This window comes from Benincasa hispida, chromosome 9 (genome assembly GCF_009727055.1).
Source record: "Benincasa hispida cultivar B227 chromosome 9, ASM972705v1, whole genome shotgun sequence".
Taxonomy (NCBI): domain Eukaryota; kingdom Viridiplantae; phylum Streptophyta; class Magnoliopsida; order Cucurbitales; family Cucurbitaceae; genus Benincasa; species Benincasa hispida.
In genome coordinates this window covers 7,025,386-7,040,788 of record NC_052357.1, presented here as the reverse complement: position 1 = coordinate 7,040,788, position 15,403 = coordinate 7,025,386, and the positions used below count along the sequence as shown (strand labels likewise).

The following is a 15,403-nucleotide window of genomic DNA, read 5'->3' as shown; positions in this document are numbered from 1 at the left end:
TATTTAATTTGTTTATCACCATTTGAATTTTAATTTATAATACATCTTTAGATTTTATATTATTTTATTCATTTTTTATTATTCTAAATTTGGATTAATTTTTTTATTTTACTTAGGATTTTATGAAATATTTTATACATATTATCATCTAATAAGCGGTATATTTCATTTAAATTTGATCATTTTTTGTATTTTTAATTACCTTTTATTCATTATCATCTTATTATATTATTATATAATTAATTTGTCTTTTGACAAACAAATAAATATTCACTTTTGCAATTTTGCTGTTTTTGTTATAGGCTTCTTTCATAGGTTTTTGTGGTTGATGAAGTTATAAATTTGAAGCTTATGAAAATGAAATTATGGATAAGTTTAATTGTAAATTAACGAACTCTCTTCTTAATTTTTCTCCCAAATTATATTTGAATTTATATTTTATTATCAAATTAGATTTTATCTAACTACTTATTGATTTTTTTAATTAGAATAAACAAAAACTTGCTGTTTTTTCTCTCCAATTTATATTTGAATTTATTTTTCATGATCAAATTTGATTTTATCCATCTAACTTTTGATTTGTTTATATGTTGGTTACAAATTCAATTGTATCTAAATATTTTTTATTATTATTTTATATATATTGTTATCAAATTAATTTGATCTTTTTTTCTTTATATTTTCGATGTTTCCAATTTTTCATATACAAACATGTAAAAACCTAAAAAAAACGTATGAATGGGGATATTTTAAATGTTTGAAATATGTGGGTGTATATATATATTTTTCAATTTATTATTATTAATAATATTAATATTAATAATAAAATTATTGTTAGTATTTTTATCTTCTTCTTATTAATATTATCATAATTATCATTGTTTATTAAAAGAAGATAACAAAAAATCCTAAAACCTCTTCATCTTTTTCACTTAGCCACCCCCAAAATCTCATTTTCTCTTTCGCAATCTCATGTCTTCAATCATTGGTTCAACAACTCTTTTTTGAATTCGCTAGTTTTTACCTTTTTTCTCTTGCACACATGTTTTCTGCTTTTGTTTCTACTTTGAACATCAGTTTAACTTATGGGATTGATAGTGTTAAAAGCTGGCTTTCAAGATCCTATGAGCAAAAGAACACGTGGAATGAAAATGATAGACTCCCTACAAGTGGTTTGAAATCAAATTTACTCTTTCTCACCTTGGAGGAAGTCCATTGTTGTATACATCCATAAGTTTCTGTTTAGATCGTGGCTCTAGAATGTCTAGATAGAGTGTATTTGTGGTATTCGTGTTTTGAAGTCGTGCATATTTGCATTTCATTTGTACTTAATTTTTTTTTATTTTAGGGTAGTTTTATCATTTACTAATTAGTATTTTTTATTATATAAATTTGTTTTGCTATTTTTATAATTTTGAAACTTTTTTGTCATTTTTTCAAATGAAACTTTAAAATTTGTTGTTTCTTTCATCAACCCAAAAAGAAATATAGAATTTACTGAGGAAATTTTTTACTATTTTGATATATTTATAAATAAATTGGCAGTTTTACTATGTATGAAAACAATTTTTTAATTTACATGGTTATTGATATAAGGTTAATATACTGAACCCATTTTTTTAAACGGATTCAACCAAGTTAAGATAAATTAATTTATTTTTCAAATAGCAATGACCATGTTATCCTTATTTAGAATCTATATTAATCATTGATAAGATAATCAATCATTGCTGGATAAAAACAAATTTATTAATATTGCTAAGTCAATTAATGGTAGATGAACTTTTTGAAAAATAGATTCACCTCTAAAAGTATATATGTTTATATATGTTTTAAATATGAAGGTATCTGATATATTTTGACTTTTTCAAATAGAATTTTACCCTATGATATGGATTTGGAAGGAATAGATTTTTCAATAAATTTCAACAGATATTTAATATCGTTATTTGTAGGGTAGAATTTCAATTTTTAAAACTCAGAATATTATTATACAAGAAATTTCAAAACTCATATGATATGAGTTTTTTAATACCTACAAAATTATAGAAGTTTTATGTCTGAAAGATGACTAGTAAAAATTATTATTATTATTTTGATGTTTAGGAATATTCGGACTAATTTAATAATTGGATTATTTTTAATAATTAATTTAAATTAATTAATTATGTTTAAGAAATATTTAATATAAAAGGATTCATTTATTTTTATTCTTATTGATCAAGTAATGCTAAATTTATTTGATGATTACAATAATAGGTCTATTGAATTTAATTAAGTAATTGTTTAATTTTGATTTCTATATACAAAATTAGTAAATGAAACACATATATTTAACTTCTAGACATTAATTATCATGCGTATTTAAATATAAGCATTAGTTATCCCAGACATTTAAAACTCAGACATTCAAATCTCAAATATATAACATCTATACCTATGAAACAATGTCTGCGATTCAATCGGACCCTTAGTTTCTTGTTGGGTGGGCTATTGTATCCATCATAATACAGCCCAATTTGTGATCCAATCATTGAAGGCCCAATACCTGAACGGCCCACTAAGAATTGGGCCTTCGACATTTCAATCAAACTATGATACAAGTCCAGAAAAAATGCTTTTACGTACCGATCAACCAGAAGAAACGGTGGCTCCTCCATGGCGAGAGACCACCACCGTGGCCGGTGACATCGTCGACGGACTGTGAACAGGGTGAGAGTTGCAGAGTTACGAAAGGTGAAGAGAAGAAGGAATAAACTCATCGGGATCGGAAATTGCAATTATGAGCTTCCTCTTTGGCAGCCGAAAAACTCCCGCAGGTTCATAACGTTCTTACCTTCTCTAATTATCCATATTCTGGAGCTTTGTTCTTAATAAAATCGTGCTTTCTTGTGATGAATTTCGAAGTCTCGAGTCTAGGCGTATGAACGTCTATTTAATGTGGATGAAATTCTGCCTTCTTACCTTTTCAATTATGCAAATCTATGGAGATCAGTCCTGTAAACGTCATTTTGATGTGGATGAAATTCCTTTGACAGTGATTTCATTACATACTCGTGATGTCGAGGAATGAAAATTTTCCCATGCGTTATAATTTGTATGAGTAAATTTGTGCGTTCTACTTCTGTTGCAATAGACGGCTTGAGATTGTAATCTGTTTTGGTTTTCTGCGCAGAGCTTCTGCGGGAGAACAAGAGGATGCTCGATAAGTCCATTAGGGAAATTGAACGGGAAAGACAAGGCTTACAGTCTCAGGAAAAGAAGTTGATTGTCGAGATAAAGAAAAATGCTAAACAAGGACAGATGGTGAGTTAAGCAATTTAGAACTTGTTCTTTAACATCGACACATTTTCAGTGACTACGTTTCTGTAGCTCTATAGTGGAAATGTGTTTCTACATCTGATTCGAAATCTAGTCTTCCTTTCTTTCGTTTCTATAGGAAAGGCGATAGAAACTAGGTTGGAGCCATCAATTCCGCACAATTTCCTTGATTGATTCCTTTTATCTTTTTCAGGGAGCTGTTAAAATAATGGCCAAAGATCTTATCAGGACACGGCATCAGATTGAAAAATTTTATAAACTAAAATCACAGCTCCAGGGCGTGGCTTTGAGAATTCAGGTACTGTATGTGAACCTTTCTCCGAAACTAATGTTACCTGTCATCTTTCATTTTTCATGAGAGCAAGTACAATTGCTACTGAGAAATTTTTGTACAAATTTTTGGATTATAATTACTGATTTGAAGTGCTAGGACGCAGATGTAGTTATTCCTGATAGATGACCTCTAAAAGCCTAAAATGGAAGTTTAAGGTTATAACTATCTAAAGCTTGTTAAGTTTCATTATATATGCATTCTATTGGTTTAAATTCTGATTGAGGTGCACTTATACCTGTGCTAAGAAAAGAAACATTTTACAAACCATACAGTCTTCTTCCGACATAATTAAGAACAAATAAGAAATGCTTTAGTATTAGTTTAATTTCACTTGCATCCTCTAATTTTGTTGTGTTGTGAACGGAAGATTTGAACAAAATTGGGATTTTGAGGCAATATTATTTTCTTGCTTCATGTTGATGTGCAAATTGGAATTTGTAGTTTATCCAAATCACTTTATAGAAAAATTGACTTGATTCCATTAAATCTTATCTGCATTTTTAGTGTTTGTTTCTAAATTGATTTTTAATTAAAAAAAATTGGGAAAACTATCTCTTTAGTGTTTTTAAGTGTTTTGATTTCAGAAACTCTATTGGGAAGGTTGTTTTTAGTATGCCTGCCTCTTGTTTACTTTTTTGGTACATTTTGTGGTGTATCTAATCTGTCAGATTCTGGATCACTATACATTGAGATACACTATGAATAATTTTAACCTTTTCTTATTGAATTTTGTAAATATCTTTTTTTAATAAACATCATCCTCAAATGAACTCTTACTTTCTTTTTGAGACCATAAACATATAAACTCATCTTTTTTAATCGACACATAAAGTTTATACAGTTGTGGTGATTCAAATTTTGCTCCAATTGTTTGCTTCCTGCAGACGCTGAAATCAACTCAAGCTATGGGAGAAGCCATGAAAGGCGTTACCAAGGCAATGGGACAGATGAATAGGCAGATGAACTTGCCGGCATTACAGAAGATAATGCAAGAGTTTGAGAGACAAAATGAGAGGATGGAAATGACATCTGAAGTAATGGCAGACGCTCTCGATGATGCTTTAGAAGGAGATGAAGAAGAGGAGGAGACAGACGAGCTTGTAAATCAGGTGCTTGATGAGATTGGAATTGATATCAATTCAGAGGTAAATGTGCTTGCACACTTAACATTTTTTTATTTCATAATGGTTCATATATTGTCGTGGGAAACAGTAATTTAAACGCGATCATGATTTCTTTTTGTTATCTTCTACTTGCAGCTTGTGAATGCACCATCAGCTTCTGTGTCAGTATCAACTGCAAATAATAGGGTTGCCCAAGCCGAAGCCGAAGATACTGGAATTGACAGTGATTTACAAGCTAGACTTGATAACTTGAGGAAAATGTAGGTTTCAATTATGAGAAATTTATAGCACTCATATAGTATACATAATAAATAATGTATTGTGTTTATATTTGAACTCTATTCAGCCAAGTTTGTATTTGAATAATACACTGACAAGTATGATCTCTTGTTTGGAGAAGTAAGACGATGAATTTAGCACTTGTGATTAGGTAATTCTCTATTTTACAAAGGGTTTGAATTGTTAGTATATGCTAGCACGAGCTTAACCATTCTATTTCTTTGTCAAGTTGTTCTAGAACCAGAAGCCTACATGCTTTCTGAGTGCATATCGGGATCTTCTCGTTCCGATATGCAGTCAAATTATTAAACCATGTTTTCAGGCCATGCCTCCCGCCTACTTCCATGAGGAGAAAGCTCAATCTGGAGATTGTTATTAATGGCTACTACCTGAGGATTCTCCACCTCTGACGTCAACTCCCCATTAATACAAGCTACATGGTCGATTGGAGTCCGGCAGAGCGGGCAGTTTGAATGTGAAGACAGCCATACGTCGATACATGAAGCATGAAAGACATGGTTGCAGGTGGGAAGCTGCCGTATCCATTCCCCATCTTCATAAGGCGACAAGCACAAAACACACTCACTTTCAGTGGTTTCTTCACTTTCATTTTCTTTCTTGTACATGATAGTTGGGATCTTCAGGACATTTGAGTCTTCGTGTCTAATATTCTTAACTGACTCAGTCGTCTCAGGAGAACGGCAACAGCAATTAAACCATCCTAGTATTGTAAGATTGTAGAATGAGAGGGCTATAAACAGCGAGCAAATAATGGCAACACCAGAGCAGATGAAGAAGACGGACATAGCAAATGGTAAGGAAGGAAAATTGAATGCAGCAGTATCAGCCACAGATTAGAAGCTCTTAACTGTCGTCGTGCTGAACAATGGCAATCAGATAAGAAGATGCTGCAGCTGTAACGAAATAATGAACGGCAAATCTTATGGATGCATTTACAAATTTGGCAATTGTTCCAGCCTCCAGGTATGAATTTTCATAAAACGACATAAAAAATAGTGAGTCATCTTTGTTGCTTTTTTTTTTTTTTGTCATAGTTCAACTTTGTGGTTTGAAATATCTTCTCTGTCTGTGTCGAACCTCATTGTTCTTTCCAATTTCGTTGATAATTTGGCTGCAGGCTTGCGTTGCGGTTAAGGTAACTTCTTTGTATGAAATTTTATTATATACTATAGCTTCATATTTTCTTGCTCTGTTTGAGTAAAGCCAAATACAGATGTACAGAAATTTGAACTTTTGGAGCCTTTTTTTCAAATTTCGAAGGTAGTTTTTAGTTCGTTAAGAACACTTTTGCTAACTATTTGATTTTGCTAACGGTCATTTATTTTGACAAGTCTAAACCCCTTTTGCTTTTATGATTTCAAATGTTTTTTTTTTAAGAAAAAAATAATAAATTTCTCAAGATATGATGGAATTGATTTTATCAAATAAGTAGGTAATCAAAATTAATATTGCCGTTATTGTATTCATTATGATTGCAGATTTATTGATATTGGGATATTTTAATGTGCGATTTTATCTTGTTTGATAACTATTTAATTTTTTAATTTGTTAGTCAAAAACTTAAAAAAAAAAAAAAAAAAAAAAAAAAAAAAAAAAACTTATTCTTTTAAAAAAAAAAAAGATTCAAAATTCAAATGCTCGTAATAAATTTAAAAACCATGAGTAAATGGTGAGAAAACAAGTCAATTCTAATAAAAAAATAAAAAAACTAGATAGTTATAAAATAAAATGTTTTTTTTTTTTTTTTTAGTTTTTAAAAACTAAGATTATAGCCTTCCACCTATTAATTTCTTGGTAAGAGTTTTCAAAAATCAAGATACCTTTTAAAACTAGAAAAATAGTTTTCAAAGGGGCACATTTTCAAAAATATAAAAATAGTGGAAACTATTTTTTTAAAAATAGTGGAAACTATTTTTTTAAAAATAGTTTCTCTTTCCGACTTTTATCAATTTCCATATTTTCTATCGGTCAATTTGACGTTTTTTTCTATCTGCAGAAGTTTCCTTTAAAAAAAAAATTAAAAAACTAGTTAAAGAATTCAAATGTTTAGAAACAATGAAATTGGTGAACAAAGGAAGTACAAGTCTTAAAAATAAAAAACAAAAAATAAAACAAGTATCAAACGGACAAAAATTAGAGAGAAGCTTCTAACGCCAGAATTTTTTAGATTTTTTTTTTTTTTTTTTGACAGTATGTAGAGAGGAGCTCTGATATCGAAATTAATAACATTCTGGAAAATTTATAAGAAGCTAGTATAAATCCCTTTTTGAGTTTCTTTCCTTGCACTTTCTCAATGTCTGCCAATTATAAGTTATCCCACCAATTATTACTACCCCCTCTACCATGAACTGATTCTCTCTCTCTTGAGAAAAAAGACGTTAACAAAACAAGGAGACCAATTTAAATTTTTATTTATTGTTTGTTTAAAAAAACACACACACATTACATTACGATTGCAGTATTCCTTCAAAAAGAACTCCGAGGGTTTGGGTTTTTGTTGTAAAAATTTTCACGTTAAAATAAAATGCATTAAAAAAATTTGGGCATCCAAAGTCATAATAAGAACACCTAAAAACTGTAGGAGTCACAAAAACGAGTGGTTAACAAGGATTTTATGACTAGCAAAGCATAAAAAATTCCTATAATTCTCGCCACCAGCAACAAACATTTTTTTTGCTACAGCATTCGGAGAAGTTTTTTTTTTCCTTTGTTGGTTAGACTTTCGATTTCTTTTTCAAGGGGAAAAATAAGATAAAGTTTGTATTATTTACAATGTCACGAGCATAGCGCCGAAGCACTCATCTCATGCATACTCCCACTAACTCCTCCACCCAGCTTGCCTTGGCCATGACTTGAAGGAGGAATTTGAGCATGCATCTCAGCAAGTTCCCTCACCTGTAACAAGATCTGTGCAGGTATCGATATCGATGCATGTTTCCGTGAACTTATCTGCATTCATTATCCCAAAATGAGGACTCAAAAGATATAACCATAATGGAGACATAATCAAACAGAAAACTTTCGATATTGAATGCCTACCCCTTCATCAACAGGTGTCTGCGCGAAGCTTGCTTTAAGCAGGTTTCTCCATTTATCCTATCAAAAGGGAAACCTATTTTGATGAGCTGAAATTGAATAAAAAGTGTTGTAAACCAACCTCGAGAGTTAGATTTTTGGGCCACGAGGGATGGAGTTGTTAGTCGAGTTTTTATATTAAAAACTCCTACAATTGTGATGCTATATTCTACACCGAGTTTTTTATATTAAAAACATTAACATTAAGCATGACATCCACCTATGGTATTTTTCTTTATCCTTCCTTAGCAATTTCGTCAAGAGTTACATTTTTTAAATATTATTGTGAGAAAATGAACCTTGAGATCAACTGATGTACGGTATGAGTATGATGAAAAAGAAAGTTTCTTAATCTCAGACCACCTCCCAGCACCGCATTTTGACACGCCCTCTACTAATTTGATGACTTCTACAAGAGTCCAAGCACGATGATGCTTCCTCCTCATTCCACCTTTTGATGTCACAACAACCGATGTGTTATCATCCGATGCATTGCCAGAAGCTGTTTGCTTCTGCTCCAGATTCTTCTCTGCTTCATCTGTGACCGTAACTGAAGGATTCTGATCTTTGTCTGGAAGCGAAAACTAAGCAGAAAGATAGATCAACCCAGCAGTCAGAAGCCAACCAAACAATTATTAAAATTGAGTAACCGTGAACAATGGGATCACTTTTCAAAATTTAACTTACATTCCTATCCATATACTGAAGAGAGAGCATTTACTTAAATAGGTCTAAACACTTACCACAAGGGCTACAATGTCTTTCCTCGGACGGCTCCTTCGAACTCTCGAAACACATGGGACTTGAAAGCCAGATCCACCAAGAGAATCCAATCTTGTGATGACAGTTCTTCCCCCATCTGAGCAGACTTTCTTAATAGGTCTTGCAATGGAATTTGCAGATACGCCGTCTGATATATTATTTTTATTCAAACTAATCACCTTTTGGACATACTCTCTTGACTCCACTTCAGAAAGTTCTTCGATATACCGTCTGGTAGGCTTCCGAATTCTTTTAACAGCAGCTCTCTCATCATGCTGACCTTCACTTCCATGATCAAGTTCCATATCCTCAAAAAGATTATTGTCCTTGTTTTCCAAACTGTAAGTTGTTGGTGAACCTCTGCATTCAATTTTCAAAGCTTCGGCAGCCGGAACAGTGGACATGCCATCCACATTTTGAGAAATTTCTTCGACAAACTTGCCTTCCTTGATCATAAAAGATGAGGCTGGAATGTCGCATGAGTTGGTCAATCCCATGGCAATTCTCCTCTTAAGCCACGATTTGTCTTTAACAGTAGTGTCTCTCCCAAAAGTTGCTTTGAAACATTCATGGAGTTCTCTAATTGACAGATTATCCAGGCATACATCACCCTTCAACAAGGAAAAATCAGGGTTACACGTCGTGCAGAGGGCATCTGAGGATTCAGATTCCACTGATTTATCTGGATGCTTAAAACAATTGCCTAGACTCCCATTTTCATTCACATGATCGTCCTTTAAATTTGGAGAAATTGAGTGGGTTATTTCCTGCAGATAAATATTGGATTGGAGCGTTTCATCAACAACAGGCAATCTACCATGTTCATCAGAATCCTTCCTGTCTCCATTCACGCAAGCAGAAACATAGATAGGTGATCCACAAGTTAAGCGAAGCCTCTCTTCCTGTTTCACCTTTTGCAATACCTCCTCAATGTACTACAATATGTTAAAAGGAAAAATCAATACAAATTAATGAATTATTAGTGAATATGGTAACTTGAAAAGGAAACAATCTATCGTATTGGGAGAGCAACAAAAATATGTAAATTTCTTGTGAAGAGTGTGGAGGTCCATCTAAGAAAATTAAACAGAGAACACTAATAAGAAATATTAGCAATTACATTGACATGTAGCAAAATTTCTTTTGCACTCCATGCAATAAGTCACAATCTTCAACAAAAGAAAGCGAAATTTGTACCTCCAATCGAGCATTATATTCTGCAGCAGCTTCAGAGGTTTCAGATTGTGGTAAACCTGGCATATCTGTACAATACAGACATCATAACCCAAACTCAACCCAGCCCCCAAAAAACCAATAAAGTATAACCTTTTTAAGCTATTATAGTTACAGATGGCGAATCTAACCAATTCAACTCAAAAGGCTTATAATCATACATCTACAGATGTACGAAATGAGAAAAAGATCAATAACAAATATGATTTTAACTATGCTGTTTGATATGATTAGCAACATACAACAAGATTGGGAGAAGACTACTCGAGAGATATTAATAGACAGAATAAAAATGAAAACACAGGTAACATCCTATCCACTTCTTCACACATCGAAGATTGGAAGTGCTCAATAACCATCCTATCCTAGAGAGGGCACACTAAGGAGTAATTATAATAACAAAAGAAAACGGAGGAAAAAAAAAGAAAGAAAAAGGCAACCATTCGAGATTTCTACGCGAGGCTTCCCAAATAAAGTGCCTTCAGTGGGTATGCATCCTACAATTTGTCCGGCATCTTCCACTTCTTCATTCTTGTCATCTTCAAGTAAATCCTCAACCTCCATTACTTCATCATCTGTGGCAGGAACAAATCTGCCATCACCATCGACCTAAATATGACATAAAACTTCATGAGAAGTTTAAACAAACACTAATATGGAATGAGAAAGAAAAATAAAAGGAAAATAATGCTATCACTGCAATCTCCATTTCAATACCGATGAAATGATCAGAACGCACAACTTCTTCCACACACACACACACATATAAACATGAAGATTTTCAACAAAATTACCAAACCTGACTTAAGATGCATGTTGTCTTCAAGCTATATAAAAAATTAAAAATTAAAAAACGGCTGCTCCACTCTACCACAGAGTTTGGATACTTCAACAACTTCTTTGAAGTTCGATCTTTTTTCCCCCCTTTTGGGGGAGGAGCTATAAATTTATTCGATCTATTTTTTTTAGTCCTCACGATATGAAACACATTTACTTTTAGTCATTCATTTGGTACCTTCATCAATTGACATCTCTATGAGTACGATGGTATCTTTAACCTGCATAGAGTACTCCAATCAGAATGATGCTCTCGGCTAGAGGCTTATGAAGCCACAATCAGTAACTTAAGAATATGGATAGATTGCACCAAAAGCAGTTCAAAACCTAGATGTTCTATTCAATTTCAAGCACGAGAGATTATACTTGGGTATGACACGTAGTTGTACATTATCGTACCATATGCAACAAAGATGCGGAATTGGCACAGCTAAAGAAATGAAATTCCTTCAAACAAGAAAATCGAGAATGTACAAAGACTTCAAAGTTCAATTAAAAGAAGTGAAAAAAGATACCCTGACAAGTTTGTACACAACTGGATCTGCAATCTGATTTGGGGACAGAGTGGAGCCATCCTGCGCAGCCCCACTTTCGACAATCTTCCCTTCATTCTCCACAAACCCAACCACTGTTTCCATGGAAAATCCACCACATGCAACTCAAATACATAAACTGAAACCCCCACAAACGGACAAGAAATAAATAAATAAACAAAGAATTCATCTGTAGGAAGATAAAAACCACTCCATCAAACTCATGTAACTCAAGCTTTCAACTCCTCCATCAATAACCATAAAATAATGAATCTTTAAATCTCTAATATAAACAAATTCATTTCCAATTTATCAGAAACACAAATATTCGTAAAATTTCAATGAACAAACCAACCAAGATAGCTCATACGTTTATTCTACTACACCGAATTCCAACGAACTACTTAAATACTAACGAGTTTCAAAGAAAGATACATTAAACACTGATGAAAACGAGAAAAGACAAGAAAATCACCACAGAAAAAAGAAGTTTGTCTTGGCTTACGCTTACCATAGAACCAAGTGAACGCCGAGTTGACTCAGCAACTGAAACAGAAAAATCAACTAAAAGAGACAGCACTGCGCTAATTCACGAAGCTTTTTTTCACACTCGAACCATGGCTTAATCGGAAAAAAATCGAAGAAAATCGAGATTGAGAGAGAAAGAGACTCGGGTATTTGGAAAAAAAGAAGAGTGAAATGTAGAAGTATTTGGAATTATACGTGCGCACGAGATAGGGTATCTATATCTCGGGCCTGCTTTTTCAGCACGCTGATTTTCTACTACGCCGGTGCAGAACCGGACTCCAAAAGGTTTTGTCAAAATTGCAGTTAAATTGTAACCTTCAAGTCCGAACGGTTCGTTTCGTCGAGTTTTTGTTCACACGTGCTTATCGTTTCGTCATTCTTCGTGTGGCAATCTGAAATTTGGGCTTCTCGATATGGGCTAGGGCCCAACATGTGGAAGCCCAAACACATTTTACAGACATGAAGAAGAATGGTTAAGTTGACAGATGACAGAATGTGAATTTTTTTTTCTGGAGTATCGTATTTCTAAGTTGAAATATATTTATTTTGATTGATTAGGGGAAAATGTATATAAGAAACAGAAGGAAAAAAAAACTCACAAATGGCCAAAATAATGAGCATATCTGCATTGCTCAACCAGTATGTAATGTACTCAAACTAAAGTTCAATGAAAACCGAAATCTAAAATCAAACCAAAATACTAAATTAATTAATTAATTATGAGGTCAAAAGTTCAAACCTTCGGTTTCAGATCATTCTGACACCATACTAATACCAAACATAGCCCTAGCAAGAATAGAGGATAAAAAAAACTCGGGCCAAATAGCCAAACTAAAATTAGATCATAACACAACAGAGGGGGGCCTTTTCGGCTGATGTTACAAAAGTAAATTAAGATTACCACTAAAGACTGGGGATTTGACATAAAGTAACAAAGTTTATGTGAATATTTGTAACAAAAACATCCCAAAATCAAAACTCAAAAACATAAACGACATCAAAACTTAGAATTCCATATTCTGAGAGAAATGATATTATAATAGCAACACCACTACTTCCTCCCTAATTTCTGCTGTTCCTCTTATCTTAAGCTGCTCCAAATTCAATCTCAGTCTGAATCTCAGCCACGGGACTATTGAAATCCTCTTCCTCCTTGGGAGTATGGATGGTAACCAAATCCGGAAGCGGTGTTGGTGGACCTTGCTTACCCTTCGGGTCCCAATCAAGCATGATCTTGACCTTGATACCCAGAACACCCTGTAAATTGAAGAAACAGATACATCAATTAAAGAACAGAAGCACCCACATATGTGATTTAAGAAAACGGAATGCCATTAGGAGCAGGAAGATATAAAGCCCCTTCTCCTCGGATGATACTGAACTGACCTGTCTAAGGAGAACGTGTCTCACGGCAGAGTCAATGTACTCTTTCACCGGCTGTCCAGACGATATCATGTAACCATCCTTGAATTTCATGGATTTCGCACGCTGAGCCCTCAGCTTACCACTAACAATAACCTGCATGATTCAGAATAAAAGTTAATAAAGATGTAATAAACTGGGTAGTTGGTTCCACCAAAACATCAAGAACAAATGCCATGAAGAGAATTAGGACTGACCTCACATCCTTTAGCTCCACTCTCCATGACGAATCTAAGGACACCATAACAAGCCCTGGAGAAAATGAAAAACGTAATGCTTAATAGGAGTGATTGCCCAAATAAAGAGCTCAGTGTGTTACGATGTCGAAGCTCCAAACTAAACAATTGGTATCAAGGAAGAAAATTATCATCATTACAGCATAACACACACACACCTAGATTGAAAGTGTCCAATCAAGCTAGAAACTACGACTCAGTGCACCCATAATTTGTATACCTTCTCACAGCAAGGCCTCCTAGAAGCTTGTAGCGCAGAGACTCGGCTTGAGCAATGGCACAGAGTCCTCTGTTGTTAACCTTCTCGGCATATAGCTCAACATTGTTTTCAGGAAACTTGAAACGCTTCTGAACAACAGATGTCAGTTCTCTGATTCTCCTTCCTTTCTCGCCTAAAGCCATAATTAAATTTATAGTCAGAAACCAGATCCAATCGCAATGATGACTGACAACACCTAAATTAGATTTCTCTGCAGGTAATATCATATATTTAATCTCTCGACTCTTGAAGGAGAACTGAAACAGCTATTGACCTAAGAATTCAAATTCACTTCAATGTATGCAGAATGATTTCAATTGGCAGAGTAGATAAGATTTGCATCCATATCCTCCAATGATGTTAAACTTCAATACTAGAATCAAATGCATGCAGCGCCAAATAAACTCCACAAACGAAAAATTCAACTGTCAAGTTAAATTCAACATCAGCCATCAAACCCAGTTTGCGAGGCCTTAACAAATCACAAAGCACTAACACTTCAACAAAATTCCTTACGTCTGTCTAAGATTCTACAAATCCTAAAATCCGAGATTCAACGTCGTAAGAAATGCACAAGATTCCAATTAAAGATGAATACACAGTTCAATAATTCGACGCGGACGTTTGTAGTTAAGGAAAGAGGCACGATAAATACGCTCGTAGTGGTAGCTTGATAAGAAACAAAAACAAACTCAATCTTCCCAGACATATTCCGATAATTTGCAGGAAGAATATCAAAACTACGAGAAAAATAAAAATCTCTTACCAAGAACATTTTGGGTGCGAGTAGCCCTGATGATAATCTCAGTCCGCATAGGTGTAACCCTAACCTCTACTCCGGAGTATCCATCCTCTGCAAGCTCTCTGGTAAGAACTTCGTTAAGCTCGGCGAAGAACACTCCATCAGCCACAAACTGTACCCGATTGAATCAAATAAGACTCGATAACATCAAAATGGGTAGAATGCTCTGTCTCGTGAAAAATATAAGATGAAGAGGAAAACTCGATACAACCTTTCGCTTTTTGCTCATTTGAGTAGCCATGACAGGTTGGTGGTGCTGCTGCTGTCGCCGTTCAGCGCTATTCTGCTTGTACTCTAGGTTGAAGATGAAGAAAACCCTAGGGGGAACGCTGAGAACCTGAGAGAGGAAAATATCCTCGAACGAAAGGCTTTAACGTCTAATATTGGGCCTTCAGCTTTCTTACGGGCCCAGCAAAAGTTAGTGAGCTGAATGAAAAATAATCCAATAAAAGGTTAAGAGTATTTGTAGTAAATGGCAAGTATAGCCATGGCCACGAAAGAACTCTTATTCAAGAGAACTAGTGAATGGAAAAGATCTTTCTAAGTCCATTATAAATGAATAAATGCATTCACAAACATACATAATAGTTATATATCATAGAACAAATTACAACATGCTTTCTTAATCAAATTCAAA

General features: G+C 33.8%; 3 protein-coding genes across 5 annotated transcripts; 1 reads left to right on the top strand and 2 right to left on the bottom strand.

Annotated features, from left to right (window-relative positions):
• Window positions 1–2,615: 2,615 nt before the first annotated feature.
• On the top strand, window positions 2,616–5,247 carry LOC120085587 (vacuolar protein sorting-associated protein 2 homolog 1-like). Its single transcript, XM_039041643.1, has 5 exons — window positions 2,616–2,819; window positions 3,176–3,306; window positions 3,515–3,619; window positions 4,540–4,800; window positions 4,915–5,247. The coding sequence occupies exons 1-5, from the start codon at window positions 2,783–2,785 to the stop codon at window positions 5,041–5,043; spliced, it is 663 nt and encodes a 220-aa protein (XP_038897571.1). The 5' UTR covers window positions 2,616–2,782; the 3' UTR covers window positions 5,044–5,247.
• Window positions 5,248–7,590: 2,343 nt separating this feature from the next.
• On the bottom strand, window positions 7,591–12,292 carry LOC120085586. 3 transcript variants are annotated; one of them, XM_039041640.1, is made up of 9 exons: window positions 12,031–12,292; window positions 11,502–11,614; window positions 11,165–11,207; window positions 10,590–10,758; window positions 10,114–10,178; window positions 8,898–9,851; window positions 8,454–8,738; window positions 8,119–8,175; window positions 7,591–8,028 (listed from the first exon to the last, which is right to left on the bottom strand). In XM_039041640.1, the coding sequence occupies exons 3-9, from the start codon at window positions 11,168–11,170 to the stop codon at window positions 7,855–7,857; spliced, it is 1,710 nt and encodes a 569-aa protein (XP_038897568.1). In that variant the 5' UTR covers window positions 11,171–11,207; window positions 11,502–11,614; window positions 12,031–12,292; the 3' UTR covers window positions 7,591–7,854. The 3 variants fall into 3 exon arrangements, with proteins under 3 accessions (XP_038897568.1, XP_038897567.1, XP_038897569.1); XM_039041639.1 differs by lacking the exon at window positions 11,165–11,207 and having other exon boundaries at window positions 11,502–11,658; window positions 12,031–12,289; XM_039041641.1 differs by lacking the exon at window positions 12,031–12,292 and having other exon boundaries at window positions 11,502–11,642.
• A 558-nt stretch (window positions 12,293–12,850) lies between these two features.
• LOC120084954 (40S ribosomal protein S3-3) lies at window positions 12,851–15,136 on the bottom strand. The gene is made up of 6 exons (XM_039040763.1): window positions 14,978–15,136; window positions 14,731–14,878; window positions 13,926–14,097; window positions 13,667–13,721; window positions 13,434–13,565; window positions 12,851–13,304 (listed from the first exon to the last, which is right to left on the bottom strand). Exons 1-6 carry the CDS (start codon window positions 15,005–15,007, stop codon window positions 13,134–13,136), a joined length of 708 nt encoding a protein of 235 aa, XP_038896691.1. The 5' UTR covers window positions 15,008–15,136; the 3' UTR covers window positions 12,851–13,133.
• Between the last annotated feature and the right edge of the window lie 267 nt (window positions 15,137–15,403).